The sequence below is a fragment of the Cyphomyrmex costatus genome, unplaced genomic scaffold (assembly GCF_001594065.2).
Source record: "Cyphomyrmex costatus isolate MS0001 unplaced genomic scaffold, Ccosl1.0 scaffold154, whole genome shotgun sequence".
Classification (NCBI taxonomy): domain Eukaryota; kingdom Metazoa; phylum Arthropoda; class Insecta; order Hymenoptera; family Formicidae; genus Cyphomyrmex; species Cyphomyrmex costatus.
In genome coordinates this window covers 102666-120624 of record NW_017275544.1, presented here as the reverse complement: position 1 = coordinate 120624, position 17959 = coordinate 102666, and the positions used below count along the sequence as shown (strand labels likewise).

At 31.5% G+C, this 17959-nt stretch overlaps 2 protein-coding genes across 3 annotated transcripts; both read right to left on the bottom strand.

Moving 5' to 3' along the window:
* Positions 1-532: 532 nt before the first annotated feature.
* On the bottom strand, positions 533-10700 carry LOC108783497 (coiled-coil domain-containing protein 18). Its single transcript, XM_018552067.1, has 10 exons — positions 10629-10700; positions 9642-9912; positions 7888-8003; positions 4678-4840; positions 4196-4440; positions 3332-3510; positions 3016-3250; positions 2641-2822; positions 2374-2508; positions 533-1093 (listed from the first exon to the last, which is right to left on the bottom strand). The coding sequence occupies exons 1-10, from the start codon at positions 10698-10700 to the stop codon at positions 1048-1050; spliced, it is 1644 nt and encodes a 547-aa protein (XP_018407569.1). The 3' UTR covers positions 533-1047.
* A 939-nt stretch (positions 10701-11639) lies between these two features.
* On the bottom strand, positions 11640-13736 carry LOC108783515 (glutamic acid-rich protein). Of its 2 annotated transcripts, none has more exons than XM_018552095.1 (4): positions 13636-13736; positions 12266-13403; positions 12025-12160; positions 11640-11948 (listed from the first exon to the last, which is right to left on the bottom strand). In XM_018552095.1, exons 2-4 carry the CDS (start codon positions 13387-13389, stop codon positions 11751-11753), a joined length of 1458 nt encoding a protein of 485 aa, XP_018407597.1. In that variant the 5' UTR covers positions 13390-13403; positions 13636-13736; the 3' UTR covers positions 11640-11750. The 2 variants fall into 2 exon arrangements, with proteins under 2 accessions (XP_018407597.1, XP_018407598.1); XM_018552096.1 differs by having other exon boundaries at positions 13641-13736.
* Positions 13737-17959: the final 4223 nt, after the last annotated feature.

Genomic DNA, 17959 nt, shown 5'->3' with positions numbered 1-17959 from the left:
CTCAACGATTTTGCATAAAAATTATAATAGACTACACGAGATGGAACTTAGTGTTTATCACTGTAGTCAGAGTAGTAGAATACATTTCGCATTACTATTGATGAGACGTTATGTAAAATGAATGCCCCGGTATGAAGAAAATATTGTGTCAATTGTATACAACAAAATGCGAGAAACTTGAGAGTAATCATTGATTTTCAAGATAGATTATATTATCATATAAATTCATACTACATTGATAGCGTATTTGAAAAATTTGTAAACTCATAAGAAGCGAAAGATAAAATTAATATATATTTGTGTACAAGTTAAATTATTTCTGCTTGACTATAAACAATCTTTTCAACGTGAAAATTTCATACACTTTCATTAATTTTCTTATTTTCTCCAGCTCAATATATAAAATTATCTTCTATCAATATAATTTTATATCGACACATAAAATTATGTTTTACAATAAAGTGTTTTACAAAAGTTGCTAAGTATATAAATTTTTATTTTCCATTTTGGCGATTTATATGATATTGCGACGTTATAAATCTTAGTTAGGCGCTCCTTGAAACGTATATCTTTCAAACTTCAGACTACACTCGGTAATACAAGGTTGAGAGTCTCGCTCTGCTCTTGGATAACGAGAAGCGGAATGAATTTACGGCCGCGGTGCCGCCGTGTGCGATATCAATGGTAGAAGTAAACGAGTCGGTCGAGGCAAACACCGGAGCGACGTTAAGGGAACGGTGGAGGAACGAGGTGAAGACGAAACTGTGAGTTTTACTCTGACGATGTCACGCGGGTTTACGTGGAGGCGTTGCACCTTATCTCGTGTCCCAGTTACATCACCATACCGTGTGGCTTTGTTGCTGCTACATCTATTCCGATCGCGAACGACTGTCTCGTTTGCCTCGTATAAGAATATTCTATTTTATCTTTAACACACATCAGAGTTTTTTCTCTTACAAACTGTCAAATTTCCTCAGACCTGTTGCCTCAGATTGAATCGGAAATACTTCCTCGTTTCTTCATACAGTACCTCTTCTCGGTTTCGTTTTAAATAGTTATTGTGGAACGACTTCCATTAGTAACTAGTTTGTTTCTGGAAAGAAATATTTGATTCTGACATATGGAAGAACAATACAAAACAATTTATATTGGCTTAAAATTAAAAAATCATATAATTTTTATATCATTTGAACTAATAATATTAGAAAATATAATTAACCAAGAGAATAGAGATGTTCTGAAGACAAAATAGTGATATATTATTAAACATGAATATATTATGTCCAATCCTTTATACGAGAAAATTTCTCTTTTCTTACTCTATCCAAATTTTTCAAAAAAAAAAATTATAGAGTCGTCAAAATGTAACAGTCATTGTTTGTTGGTATCTAAATGAAATATATTTAAATAATCTAAATGAAATGGGGCATAATCTTATTTCGACAAGAATATATGTATATTATCTTCATCTGCGGCATCTTACTTAGATAAAAAAAATAACATTTTTTATCTAAGATACAAATGAAAATAATATATATTCGAGTAAAAATAAGATGAACTTTCATCTAGATATTAAACACTAATAGTAATTGGTCTCACATAATTGTTAAATAATAATCATAATCGATCTTATACTATAAATACAATTAATTAATTGTTTACTTTTCAATGTAACACATAAAAATACGTTACATTGAAAAGTAGCAACAATTGTTAATGATTAATATGAAGTATAAGAAGTAAAATCACGGTAATCTTATGCGTTTTGTATAGTAAAAAAGCAATATAGCACTAAAGAAGCAAAGGCAAATGAAAAATCTAAAAATAAACTTCGGTCGTCTGCACTTCTTATACAAGAGAGAGAATTCCTAGAAGGTCGTGTATTGGAAAATGGCATCGTGAGGTAACTAATTGTCCTTTGTAAAAGCAACGTGCATATTCACGCACATATACGGTCGTCGAACGAAATTTAGATTTCGTTTAAACCAATATATCACAGAGAATGAAAGTAATTTATAATAAAACTTTATTAAACTACAGTTATAAGTTAGTTTTTTGATAACTTTACTGGTAACTGCGTTACCTTTTTTGAATAGGTAATTGTAATGATAATGTAGTTACATCGTTTTAGTAACAGTAATAAATTTTATAGCACTTGAAATTAGAAAGCTCCTGTGATTGATGGTCGTCGATTTTAAAAAAGTAATAGAAAAGTAACGAAAAGTTACTTTTTCGAGTAACAGTATAACTGAATATATGTAACGATCGTTATCTTAACAAATCGATAATTAGGAACGGTAACTTGTTACTTTTAAGAGTAACTTTCCATTTTCTGAGTATATGTGAGTTTGGACATAGTCCTGATTCTCTCACCTGCACGCGTCTTTAAAAGTCTTTCTAGCTTGATCGAGCATTCGCTTGTACATGATGAGATCCGATGCTTTATCCTGTTGCACGGTATCTAATCTGGCCTTCAGTGTGAGGCACTCCTCTTCTAGTAATTCGATTCTACGTCAAACATAAAAATATCGACGGATTATAGAAATCGATAAAAAAAGCCCGATGATCTCTTAAAATGCATGTCACTGGTGTTAAGAAAAGAAAAAGCAGATTTTACAGCAGTTACAACATGTAATTTACTTATAACGAACTTCTTCAGGATGGGTGATTCCTTCTTCCGCTCGTAAAGTCAACATCGATTTTATGCAAGATTTTGCTTTATATCTCGTATCCACTTTAGTAAGGCCCACTCTTTCTTTCTCCGAATCTCGCAATTTCGACTCTAACTTCGCACACTTATTCTTTTCTTTACGCAGCGATTTCTTTTAAATTAAATGTACAATTGTTTGTGATATATAAATATTTGTCAAATTTTATAAAATCTATATACTCGTATTCTAATTAAAAAGCTTTGAAATTTCAACAAATTTAATTGTCACAAAATTATAATGTTCCTTTATCGAAATAATTATTAACAAAATTCTTTAATGAATATAGTAAAAAATGTAAACTTACTGCAAGTGAATCAGTTTCGTTTCTTTCTTTGTCCAGTCGTTGATTAAGTAATGTTATTAATTCCAACAGCCTCACTCGTTCGGCTTCAGCAGCTAGGGCCAAGGTCACATATTCATTTGGTTCGTCTAAACTTCGCGGGCTAACGACTGGACTAATCTGCTGCCCTTCAATTGGCCGAAAATTTCGATGAATCGAAGTCCGACACGTGAAAGATTCATCCGACAGAATGCCATTTCTGAAATTGGAAAACAAATATGTTCCCTTATCGGAATGACAAACTCGTATCACATGGTACAAGTGATTTGTTCATATAGACCTCAATTTGTCAATCTCAATCTCGCGTTCCTCTAATCTCCTGCGTAATCGATCAACGTGTAACTGCGTTGCTCTCAATTCATTCTTGATATTCGCGCTTTCACGTTCGATCATGTGTTCCTTATTTCGCACTTCTACCTCGCGATCTTGATATCTCACTTCAGAAATCTTCAATCGCCCCTGATATGAACATTAGATCACTTTAGTACATTATAAAGCCGAAAAATTCATAATATACAGGATGTGCCAAAAGTGTGAAAATCCCTTAAATTTCGGAAACTAAGCACATTTTTGGAGAATATGTTTTAAATATATGTTTTTAGTAAAAATGTTTTAAACAAAAGTTGTAAAGTAATAAAAATTATCTATAATAATCTCATCAGTTTGATCTTTAGTAACGTCTCGCTAAAGTCAGGTTAAAAAGTTGTATAGTCGTCGGTCAGATATATATATCTTGAGTAATATTAATGATGACGGTACTGTAACTTTCAAGTTTTATATAATTCGAAAAGTACTTAATGAAAATTAACTTTATCGTAGTATTTTAAAAAGTTCTTGACAACAGCAATTACCTAGATTCTGGAATAAAAGTCTCATTTAAAAAAATCAATGTGACCTTGGTGATGCCACCAAAAGTCAAACTGATGAGATTATTAAATAGATCTTTTTAAACCCTACAACTTTTGTCTAAAACATTTTTACTAAAAATGCTTAGTTTCCGAATTAAGAGGTTTCCACACTTTTGGGATACCCTGTATGTGTATTATACATATACACATACTGAAAACAAATCTTTTTGTCACGCTATATATAGGCAAATATTGTAATTGATTTTTTGTAAAACTAAATATCGTTGATCACTAACATTAAGCGCGTCAATCAAACGATCGTCACGAGACCTTTTTTCATTTAGCGTCGTAATGCTCGCCTTCGCGATACTCAATTCTTGCTCTAATACTTTTATTCTCGCCTTCGAAGCATCGAGTTTCCTCTTCGAAGTCTCTAACGCTACTTCCGCTTGTCTCAGTTCCTTCGCAGTGTTTTCTATCTGTTGCCGTCTTTCCTTTTCAGCATTCCGAAGACATGTCAAATTTTGCCGGTCTAGAGAAGCTAAATGATAAGAAGGCAAATATATTAAATAGCCAATCTCATATTACAAGTTTCAATTACATAAATTGTACATATATCAACAATTAATACTATATATTTAATAAATCTACAAAATAAGCAGATAACAATAAAATATATTAAATATGAAATAATGAATAAAATAATTTGCGATAAAAATAATTCTTATTGCAGAGTAACAATTTCGAGTAGAGATATGAATATAATTTTTTCTCGTACCAGAGAATAATTCTTTTTGGGATTTTTCGTTTTCGGATAATTTTGTTTGCAATTCTACCAATTTTTGCTGTAGATTCCGAATTTGCTCGGCTCGTCCACGCCAACCTGGTATACTCGAAAGCGTACTAATGCTAATATTTTCACCCACTTCCCTGCACAATAACTGATATTTATATTCTTAGTGATAATTATATAATACATAGAGAAATTTAAATCTAATCTACAATGTGCTCTGCCCCTCAGTAAACGAGAATGAATTAAAATGGATTGAAGTTTTATTTATTTGAATGCGTATTCTAAATAAGAAAACTTTATTAAATTCAACTGGATTTAAGTTGGATTTAACTAGATTCAATTAGATTAAAAAACTGCATTTCCTATATAATCAAAATTTTGAATTAAAAAATATTCACGAGAGATAGAAGGAATATGATATTTTTAGATTGAAAGGTATAGAAATGTGCTTCACACACATGTAATACCTATAATAAAAATGCACTCGGATTGAAAAGAATTCATTTTAACATTCTCAAATGCGTATTTTTGAAAATTTGAATCAATTTCAATCCATTTTAACCTATTCTTGTTTATTAGGAAGGAATATATAATGAAAAGAAATGCGATTATCACAAAACAATCACGAAGAAGGAAAAAGGAGCGAGGTAAAAAGTAAGAATAGGAAATAAAGTGCATATTGTAGATAAGGCTTTAAAGAAGCTTCCGTCAAGTGACAAAACAGTGACTCTTATATACAGGGTGTGTCAACAAAATCCGGATAAATTTTAATTTAAATTTTCCGCTATATTGTGCCTCCGCCAGAGGATGTTATTGATTTCCAAGAAAGCCTGATGCTTCTAGTAAACAGTCATATTGCTTTATGCAAGTTTTTATGCAATGCTCAAAAACTGCTAGATATATATATATAGGTATATATGTACAGGGTGGGGCAATAACTTTGTCCACCTTGAATATCTCCGCTATTTTTAGAGATATGAAAATATTGTAATTGCAAAAGTTGCATAATATATGCTAGTTATAATTTTTTTAGGTGGAGGCGCTTCGGAGATTTTAAGGTCAACTTCATTTTTTTAAATGGAATTATATGAATTTTTTTTCACTATATGATTCCTCTAATTATTCTGTACATAAAAGTATCAAGATAGTTAAATAGATAGATAGATAGATAGTATAGATAGTTAATAAATGAATCAATTGGTGTAAAGAAAACACATATAGTTGCTTATTTCTAAATTATCCATTTCGCATACATATTTTTTTTATAGCAACTATGTGTTTTCTTTACACCAATTGATTCATTTCATTATTCTGTTCACAAAAGCATTAAGGTACGATTATCAAAAAGTCAATAGTTTACGAGTTATTAAACATTTTATGTCAATATATATTATATACCAAAAGAATATGTAAAATATCTCGAAAACTGTTGGTTTTTTTAATATCTCTACCTTGATACTTTTATGTACAGAATAATTGGGGGAATCATATAATGAAAAAAATTCATATAATTCCATTTAAAAAAATGAAGTTGACCTTGAAATCTTCGAAGCGCCTCCACCTAAAAAAATTATAACCAGCATATATTATGGTTCTCTTAATATCGTACAACTTTTGTAATTACAATATTTTCATATTTCTAAAAATAACGGAGATGTTCAAGGTGCACAAAGTTATTGCCCCATCCTGTATATATAAGTAATAATGGCATATTAGTAATGTTCAGAGATTCGTTGAGTTGGCGTTAGAAGGTTGAAGAAGCCTGAAGAAGAGGAATCACGATAATAAAAGAAAAGTTGTCAAGTGAATTTTAAATCTAAGAAAGGAAAAAAAAACCGAGGGATTCCTGCCCAATTAGAATCTCTCGTAAAGGCCAATATTCGCATGGTTATAATCCGGATTTCGTGATGAATCCGTCGGACTTAAGGATTAAGGATTAAACAGTCATATTTTCAAAATGGCCGCAATGTTGAAACCAAGTGCGGAGTATAATTGAAGAGCCGCGATCATCGAAGGCCTTCGCGCTGAGCGCTCAGCAACGGAAAAAGTTCGATTTTTTGGATACCCGAGATCAACCGTTTATGACGTTGTGTGGCCAAATTTACGGCTTTAGAACAATCCAACGAAGGTTCCAGTATGTTAGTGAGGAAGAGTCACTCGAAAGAACGGACCGCGAGGACCCCCGCAGTCGTTGAAAAAGGCTCAAGAGCCGATTTCGGATAATCCAGGGCGTTGAACCCAATCGTTGCGAAAATTAGCATTGATTGTTGGTGTAAGCGAGCCAACAATGCGTCAAATTGCTGAAGAGAACCTTCGATACAAATTGTATCATTAAAAATACGACAGGTGCTCTCTACTAAGGCTGCCATGAACAATGTCGATATGTTTTGATCCAAGGAATTCTGGCCACTCAACAGCCCAGATTTAAATCCTTTGGTTTACTACGTACGGAGCGTAGTTGAAAGGATCACTAATAAGTCTCGGCATCCTAATGTGACGTCAATAAGGACCGCTATTAAAGCAGCATTCGTCGGTATGGACAGCGCTATATTCTTACAGCGTGCGAGCGAACGCTTCAGACTGAGAATGGAATAACCGTCATTCAAGCTAATGAGGGATATATCGAATAATTATGCTTTATAGGGATCATCCAAATGCCACGTAAAAGGATTTTTTGTAATATTTAATTTTTCATTAAAAATATTTTGTTTAAAGAAATTGTTCGATTTGTTCGGATCTTGGTGACGTATCCTGTGTATATATACATATATATATATATACATATATATTATTTCTATTATAAACTGAGAGAAAATTCTCTCTTTTTTCGTATTTCTTCATCTCCTAAAAATGACTAGAACGATTATTTGGCTTCTCTTATAAAAACTAATTATTTTTTTAACATTAAATTAAACTTAATTAATGCGCGTGCACCCACACGCACACACACCCAACCACCCACGCACGCTCACACACACCCAACCACCCACCCACGCACGCTCACACACACACACACACACACGCACGCACGCACGCACGCACGCACGCACGCACGCACACATTTGCAATATTAAATACAATATTAAAACTCATAGAACTGTACATCTGTACATGTAAGAATACAACCGATAGTATACATACGAGAAAAAACACAATGAATATTAATTAAATTTATAAAACAAAAACATGCAATACCTTTTGTGCTTTATTAATATCTTGCTTCAGAACAGCGCACGTGTTTCTGGATTCACAAAGCTTTGCTTGAATCCGTTGTAATTTATTCTTTAAACATTTAATTTGCTCCTCGTCACCTTTATATAAATAATAAATTGTTTCTTAAAATAATCCTTCTCCTTTTTATATTCCAGTAAATAAAAATGATTTAAAATAGATCGAGGTATAAAATGTGTCGATGAGGGGACCCCTCTCCAATGACTTTGACCTTGACATATGTTGTCAAGGTCATGACCCTGAGTAACCTCCAACAAGTTTTAGCCGTCGCTCGTCCTTTTCGTTAAAAAGTTATTAACAATCATAGTTTTAAAATAGTAAAATGTCTCGATCAGGGGATCTCCCTCCAATAACTTTGACCTTGACATATGTTGTCAAAGTCATGACCCTGAGTAACCCTCAACAGTTTTTGCTGTCGCTCGTCCTTCGTTAAAAAGTTATTAACAATCATAGTTTTAACGTATGCTATACATGTATGATATGAAGTACTATTCTATGATAGTACTGTCGGGGCAGACCTCTGTCGACGGGTGGGGGGGGGGGGGGGGGGGGGGGGGGGGGGGGGGGGCGAAGGCCACCCCATGCACCCGCCCGTGTGTGTGTGTGTGTATAAAATATCAAGTAATAGACTCATATAATCGTTATATAACGAATGGAACACACACACACACACACACACAACGTTTTTTTTGGCCTTCGGCCCCCCCCCCCGCAACCACCCCGTCGGCGGAGGTTTGCCTCAACGATACAATCACAGTTAATAGTACAATCGTAGAAGTCGTGTGCTCTGTGCGGGGAGGGGTGAAAGTTACTTCGCGTGGAAAGTTCAACGTTTCTGAACAGGGAAAGGAAATAGTACTTCATATCATACATGTATAGCAGAAATAATACGTTTATTTTAAAACTATGATTGTTAATAACTTTTTAACGAAGGACGAGCAACGGCTAAAACCTGTTGCAGGTTACTCAGGGTTATGACCTTGACAACATATGTCAAGGTCAAAGTCATTGGAGGGGGGGTCCCCTCATCGACACATTTACCTAGATCGAAATTTTTTTATCCATCCGAATGTATATTTTAAATGACAAATCTTTATTTGAATCCAAATGAATTCAATTGGATTGAAAAACTGCATTTTCTATTCAAAATTTTGAATTAAATAAAATTCACAACTTATTTTTAAAAACTAAATTCATTTTTTATTTAAAAGGCATAAAAAATAATATACTTCATGTAACTGTCTATAAATAATATAAATAAATATGCATCGATAAATAAATGAGTGTTGAAATGGATTCAGATTTGCAGAAGTACGCATTTGCGAACGTTGAAATAAATCTATCAATCAATTTTAATCGATTTTTCAATGTTACGAGTATGCGAAAAATATTATTTAAAAAATGATGTAAAAATGATCAGGTGATGTAAGCAAATGATTAACTTGTTAAAAATCATTATAATGTAGATACATGAAATTATTAATAAACAAAGAAAATAAGCTGTTAATGAAAGAAAAAGGAATCAGCAATTAATCTAGATTTTCTCAAAAACTTCAATCACTCGAATTTTTAACCTTTTCATGAATTCTAAACAACGAAGCTAATATAAAATAATAACAGCGAGACAAAATAATATAAAATCTGTACTGCGTGTATAGTAGGGAAAAAAAATGTTATTTATCGCTAGAACTTATCGCTAGAATCCTTGTGCATCTCACATATGAGAATCTGTTGTAGCTCCGTTTTTTGGCGCTCCATCTCGTTGTCTTTAATGATTAGAGTGGCTTCTAAATTTTTGCATTTTGTTTTCGACGTTTCTATTTCGGTGGTTTGGTCTCTATATTTCTTGCTAAGTTCAGTTAACTTTGTTGTGATCCATTCGGCTGCTGTTGCATTTTGTGTATTCTGTTTTTCTTGCATCATTGTCCGCAATTTCTCCTCCATTTGTTCAAATACTTGTCGCAAACATTCATTCTCTACCGTTAAATCCTGTTTTATATTAGTTACATTATATGTATGTAATAATGTATAATCATATTATCTGAACATAACAATGAATTCTTCAATAAATAATTACATGATTGATATACATGTATATATAGCTCATATGTATATGTGTGTGTATATGTATGTGAGACACGCACAATATATATAACACATAAAGAAAAATACTAGTCATATGCATATATATATATATAAAATTCTCTTTTTATTACACACACCATATATGTGTAATTATAAGTTTTTGACCTGGGAGGTATATTAAGTTTAATTTGTAATTATATAAGTCTATTTTTTGCTAAAGTTCTTGTATGTGGTTCATCTTTCTTTTCTCTCCACATTGAAAAGAAAGAGAAAAAAAATAAACCATGCAAGAAGTTTAACTGAAAAGAAGGCATTGTATTACACCTATACTTATACATAAATTCGCGCGATCTTACAAGAATTTATTAAATTCCTCTAGAATCATCTAGAAATCCTCTAGAAATATATATATGATACATTCGGAGTTCTTCCTATGCAAAATATGCATATATGAAAATTCACAAGTAAGCAAAATGTACAATACGAATACAATGTATCGATCGAGAAAAATATAATAAAATATTGATAATAAATGCGTATACGCAAATATCCGGAGATTTATTAAATATCATTTTATATTCATATTTATCACTGATACAAAGAATATTTAAAAACAATACCTCTTCGAGTTTAGTTGATGACATCTTTTTATTATTGAGGGAATTATTTGTCTCTAACTTGCCGTCTGCCATTCTTACATCAAGCATTTCAACAATATTCAATCTAATCTTATAAAATGATAGTATTCTTGAGTAAATTGCTGTTTGTGCATTGCGTTCTTACTCGTATATCATGAAATAATTTACATGAAATCGTGCTAACGATTTCCTCTTTACATAAAATTAATGTAAATATGATTAATTATGAATTGTTGATGTCATAACACTGCGGAATAATATAAAGAAAAAAGTAATGATTCCGTTCCATTCATAAACGTATTTTTTTTACTGATGTCATACATGTCACTAAATAATAATGCGAATACACGTTCATTTGTTTTACAAATATAAATGATGAGTACGGTCAACGAGATGCTACAAATGCTTTAAAGCGTTTCTTGATTGGTCAATTTGTAAAATTCTTTCTTCTAATTGGTCAATCAGAAAAAAAAACGTTTTAAAGCATTTATAGTATTAAATTACATAAAATATAATTGTATAAAATAAAATATAATTGAAAGAATCTTTTATATATATATATATATTTTTTTTTACATAAAAGAAAAAATTCTACCAATTTTTCTGTAATTTTGTAAATCTGTATATTTTCATGTATAAAATGTGTTCTAATTAGAAGGAAAACTGTTTCTCAAGTTCCTTTCCTTAATTTCAAAGTTTTTTCATATCCATAAAAAAACAAAAAAGATACGAACTTTAAATTGCAAATTATTCTCTACTAATTAATAATTTAAGTTATATAAAAAAAAAATTGTGTTTTTAATTGATTAAAGCAGAGTATACGCTGAAAATCATTTTCTAACTTACCGACGTTAAAAACTATAAAATTAAAGAAAAAATAGAACTTGATAATTTTTTTTCTCGGAATATATTCTAAGCTAAATATATAAGTATACGAAATTACAGGAAAATAGGAGGGACGGTATGTATTAAATATGTTTAAGATAACTGTTTTCTTATTAAAAGTCGCTCTTTCATTCAAAATTAAATGTTAAAAACAAACATTTCGCAAATAATCCTTCTGTCAATTGATCCTACTTATTTCATTATGTCTCGTTCGGTGTCTTATTTCTTCATTTTAAATGACTTCTTTTTTTCATTCCCATGAGCGAATTTTCCAGCTTTCTGAAGAGCATGTAGCTTCATATTTTTGGCAACTATAAGTTTTTTAGTAGCATCTACATTTTTGCCATACATGGACGTCGAATATTCAACATTGATCCTATTTTTCTTCAAGAATGTATGATTTAACGAGAGACCTTTCTGTTAAAAACAAAAGTCACATATTGTAATAAAACTATTTAATAGATATAGCAAAAACAGTATAAGATCTTTTTACCTCTAAATCTACATTATTTGTCATCTCCACATATGCAAAGCCACGTAATGTTTTATCTGATTTGGTTGGAATTCTGATACTACTTATTGTATCAACTTTAGTCAAAAAGTGCCGTCTGATTTCATCTTCGGTTATACTGTAAATTAGATATCAAAATTATTATATATGTGTACGCCTATATGAATCATACATACTCACAAAATTACATAGAAATATTAAAAACTAAAAATATATTACTTACTTTAGTGGTAAATTGCCTACAAATAGGACATACCGCTGCTTCTTTACTTCTCCTTTCTTCTGATTATCCAAAAATTGAGAAATTTGTTTATTCTTATTTTGTACATCTTTCTTTTTTACTTCTGCAATTTTTATTTTCTTTATTATATTTTTTTCGTCCTCATCTTCTTCGTCTTCGTCTTCCTCTTCCTCATCCTCATCCTCATCCTCATCATCCTCATCCTCATCCTCATCTTCATCCTCATCCTCATCATCCTCATCATCCTCATCATCCTCATCATCCTCATTCTCTTCCTCCTCATCTTCATCATCTTCATCATCTTCATCATCTTCTACAGATACTTGATCTCCTTCAGTCTCTTCATCCTCATCACTTTCATCATCAATCTCTCGGTTTTTATTATCAACAAATTCATTTACTGCCTCGCTTTCGTCACTTTCTTTGTCAATAGTATTGTCTCCATCTTCATCTTCCAGTGACCAGGACATGTCACTATCATTTTCATCTTCTTCTTGTAGTTTAGTTTTACTTTGAATATGCTTCTTTTCTATTTTCTTTTTATTCTCATTAACCTTTTGTTTATTCTTCAATGCACTTACATGTTCTATTTTTTTATTTTTATTTCCTATATCTAGTTTCTCTGGTTCATTTACGCTTTCCTGTAATTTTTTGTTAAGTTTACCCAATATTCTACGTGCTCTCTTTGACAGTACTTCTCTGCTCTTGATTTCTTTTATCTTATTTGTTATCTGTTCTGGAGTAAGACTAATAACACCATAAGGATTTCTTCTCTTTCGCAGCTTGTTGATCTTACCAATAGTATCATTTTTAGGTTTAATGATTGTTTCTTTTGTATCTTCCTTCGTTTCTGGTGATTTTACTATGTTACTTTGTTGTTTAAGTATCTTAGTTTGCTCTTTTTTCTCTTTGTTCACTTTAAGGATTTGGGCTGTTCCTTTCAATGCAGAATTTCCATTTTGCTTAGAATCAGCAATTTTGGCTTTTTTGGATATCTTGTTAAATTCATTAACATTCTTTTGGTTTTTATTCGATTTTACTTTAGAAACAGAAGTTTCGCTAAGCGCACGCTTCTTTCCTTTCTCGTACGTTCCTTTAGTATTCATTTCGAAACAAATTTCTGCAATGCCAAAAGAAAAATATGTGAAATAAGTAACAGATATGAGTACATATATATTCAAATTCTGAAAATACGATTAAAAACGTTTTATAAAATTTCCCACTCGTTACAATGTAAGATATATCATTTTAACTTAATATTGAGGGTTATCAAGATCACGCTATTTAAATTGTGTAAAATATATCTGTTTCATGTACAAGATATTTGCAAACATATTACACGTTTAACTTACCTTACCAGGAATGATTCGAAATGCTTATGCTTTTCAGTTAAAATCGCGAAATAATTCTAATAGAATTGTTGCGAAATTGCAATCTATACAAGACAACGCCGACAACGTGCTGCGAAAAGAAGCGAAACGTGCTACATGCTACGCCGTGCTACTTCCGGGCTGCGTTCAGAAATCACACCTAGGTAACACTAGGCTATAAGGGCGCGTCCAGCGGACTCAACAGTTGAGTGAGCGCTCGCTGTTATTGGTGTATTCTTTTAGATCATCCAATCAGAATTTTAGATCTGGAAGAATACACCAATAATAGCGAGCGCTTACTCAACTGTCGAGTCCGCTGAACGCGACCATTCCTGAACGCATCCCCGTTGTTCCGTGTAGTCTAGTTTCCACCGAAGCATTAATTCGCACCTAGAGACCTAGAAAACAGAGATGCGTTCTTACATGGTATAAACACAAGGGTATGCTCATCCGGTGGACGAATTTAGAAAGCCTTTGCGCATCACTCAGTTTACGTCACATTCGGCTACTTTCGGATGCTTTCGTAAGCTTTCGGACTCTGAGTGCCAATGAAGTATGGGCTGCCGTATTTATGATATTCGTTAAAGCGGTAAAGTAAGCAAGAGTTTTTATTAAAAATAATGGCTGTTTGTGCAGTAAAAGTCTGCAATAATTATTATCGAAAAACGGTAAGAATGAAAGGAGAGGAAATAAAATATTTCAGGTTTCCTAAAGACCCTGAAATTGCTGCAAAATGGATCGAAGTGTGCGAGGAAAATGTAAATTTAACGCATGGTAAGGTTGAAATATTGCATATTAACGCATAAACAAATTGATAGTGTAAATGTAAATAACTAATCTGGTTAGGTTAACTTTTTACAATCAAACAAAAATATCACGAAACTCTTGGTGAAAATTTGTCAGAATTTTTACATGAATTAAAACGCTTTCAGAAGTATTGAGAAAGAATACACTTTTTCTTATAATTTTTTATTATATGTGAATTCGTATAAACATTCGTATAAACAAATCTAGATTTTAAATTCTTTATTAAAAATATTTTTAAATTATATGAAAAATTTTCACCAAGAGCACTGACAATTTCATCGATTAATACTATTGTACAATTCCACCTTATTTATTTATGTATTTATTTATGCTGAAACAATAGAGGATAATAATAAGGGCAACTCTGAGAGTCAACGAAACATTACAAATTAAATTTTCCTGTATATAAAAATTTTGAATTTAATTAAATTTCGTATGCATACATGACATGTTTCGGCTCCTTGATTGAGCCTTCTTCAAATGTAATGATTATCAAAATTTCTTAATAAATATAGTCATTACTTATATTATATATACACGTTATACTTATTATATTACATATTAGTTATTATATATACACATATACTTGCAATTGTTTTTTTATTCATTTCATCGTCCATTCCTCAAAAATAAGTTACAAAAGAATCTTAAATGATCATTATATTTATATGTATCTATTTTTTTTGTAAAGAGAGCACAATGAAAGTTTTTTGCTAATTGCGTATTTCTACAATAAATAATGTGAATTGCTTTTCAAGAAAAGTATTAATTGTTACTAAAAGTGTAAAATCACCTTCCTTTATATAAATTATTTCACAATTTATATAATGGAAGATGATTTCTTTTTTATTTTTTGAAATTATTTGTGATACGGATTAGAATAAATTATTTGAATTTAGCGGCGAGAAATCACGTTTTTAAAGTCAATCTTATTAGAAAATACCGTAATTCAATACTGTATGTAGAAGTACTAAGCAAATGCATTTTGAATTTGCCGCTTAATGTGACGTAGGCTGAGTGACATTTCTGATTGGTTGTCTGGAACTATCATGCGCGTGAGCATACCCTTGTGTTTATACCATGGTCGAAACCATGGTGGAAGTATACATGGTGTGTCCGAGCGCAGCTTTATTATTTGAACCAATCAGTATCGACCCCCAGTTTACGTCACATTTGGCGCTACATTCAAATGTGAAAATATATTAATCTTACTTAAATCTCTTTTTATTGTTTTTTAATGTATAATACATTCAATATTCAATTTTTAATAATTAAATAATTAATTTACTATGTTAATAATGAAATCAAATAATTGTTTTTAAAATAATACAAAATAATTTATAAGGCTCACGTGAATAAATCAATTTTTTATTTTTACAAAAAATTATTTTTTATTTGTAACTTTATACATTTTTTTTTATTGCGACGCGAATTAACATAAATTTTTCGATTCCAGTTTTTTAATCTATTAAATGTTAATGTTTTTATTAAATATAATATCACTTCATCTGCAATTGTTGTATCAATCATTTTTTTACTTTTATAGCTAATTTTTTAAATATTAATTTTTCCCTAGATAACGTGTCTCCATGAAATAATTTAAATTGTTGGAATGTCATTATAGCTAATTTTAATAATTCTTTTGACGGTGTCAATAATTTCCCACGAGAAATTATTTCTATCCAATCAGGAACGTCAGTAGTGTTCATCACAGCCGATTCACCAAATGCGGATATTTGCATCGAAATTTATGTGCTACGAATCCAGTAACATATTGTAAGCCTTGTTCGCTTATCATTTCGCACATAGTACTTTCTTCATATTCTTTTAAAAGATTATCTTCCTCTGCACTTGGATGATAAAAAGATAAATCTAATGTTAATGGCATTTTTCATTCTGTATACTAAACTCATCAATTTCAACATTTTCTTGTCCGCAAGAAATATTTTCAACCAAAGGTGCTAGCATATTATTTACTAGAATATGTTCGTCAGATTTATCGGATTGATTAGTAATTGTATCTTCTAATGAGATTAAGCAATTTTCATCAGAATTACTAATTGTATTACTATTAACTGTAAACACATCCGTAGAGTGCTTACCTAATATGTACCATCGCAGTCTTTGCTGAAATTCAATAGGTGCTGGGTGGTCATTTGTTGCACCCATAGCTCTTATACGTATAAGAGAAAAAATTTTCCAAGATATCTTGGTTTAGACGCGAAGTTATCAAATATTCTAATTTAAAATCTTGAAATTGGTAATGTTCTTGTAAATATGGTAATAATTGCATCAGCGATTTATTACTTAATAAAATGCCTCTTTGAAATGGTAACGTAGTTTTATGTTTACCAACGGTTATTTGATTTATTATAGAAAACATTTTATCAATAATGTCATTTTGATTTTTTAGGTCGATACCATAGCCATTTACACCGGGATGATTACCATATTTACCAGTACTATTAAACACGTCGAACCAATCATTAACAATTTTAAAAAAATAAGATGTCTGCATCCATGGCTCATTGCTTAAAAATCTGTGTAGGCCACACCACTCAATTGCTTTTGAAGCTGTATTTGAAAACAATTGAGCTGCTGGTTTGACTCTTTGTCTTTCTGAACCCATTACATTTAAATGATGACTAGTCAATTTGACCTAATTAAGGTCTGTTTTTAAATTTTATTAAACTTTATATTTATTTTTAACTAATGACATTTTATATTTACTAAGACCTTTATATTTCAACGAATGTTGGCTCGTAGCCCTGTTTGCATTAATTATTTTTTATATCTATAAATTTATTGTAATGATAACATTAATATAAGTATTACTGATTAATAAATAATTACAAAAATACTTTAAAAGTACAGAAAGAATATATTTATTTTATATATACCTGATTGTTTAGAAACGTTTGGATTGCCACATGCCTTAACCCACATGTCTGAGATAATTTTATCTGCTGGAAAACGAAAATAGCTAACAATTTCTATATTTTTCTTTGTGGAATTTTTTCAGCATTTTACTGCACAATTCGGCATTTTAATGTCTATAACTCAAAGTCTATAATAAAAGTTATGACTGTATTTGAAACGGTACCAGAACAGACAGATGGCAGACTGATCGATGACGTCAGCTGGGGACCTGCGCGAAACAGGACGAAAACTCGTCCAGTTGCTGACACACCATGTATACTTCCACCATGGTCGGAACCATGAAGGAAGATATAAGGAGACTCCACTCGGTCTCGCCAGTCTACAAGACATGAACCCATTTTAGGTTTCGAGTTCCGTTTCCGATTCTCGACAGCGCTCGTGAATTTAGTAGTGCTGCGCATAATGAGTGCGAGTAAGAGAAATGATCATTTCTCTTAGCCCGGATCCTCATACGGACAACAGCGCTTTGACACCGGACACTGATTGGTGAAAAACGGGTTATGGGGGTAAATTTTACCCTCGCCACCGGTTTTTCACCAATCAGCGTTTGGTGTCAAAG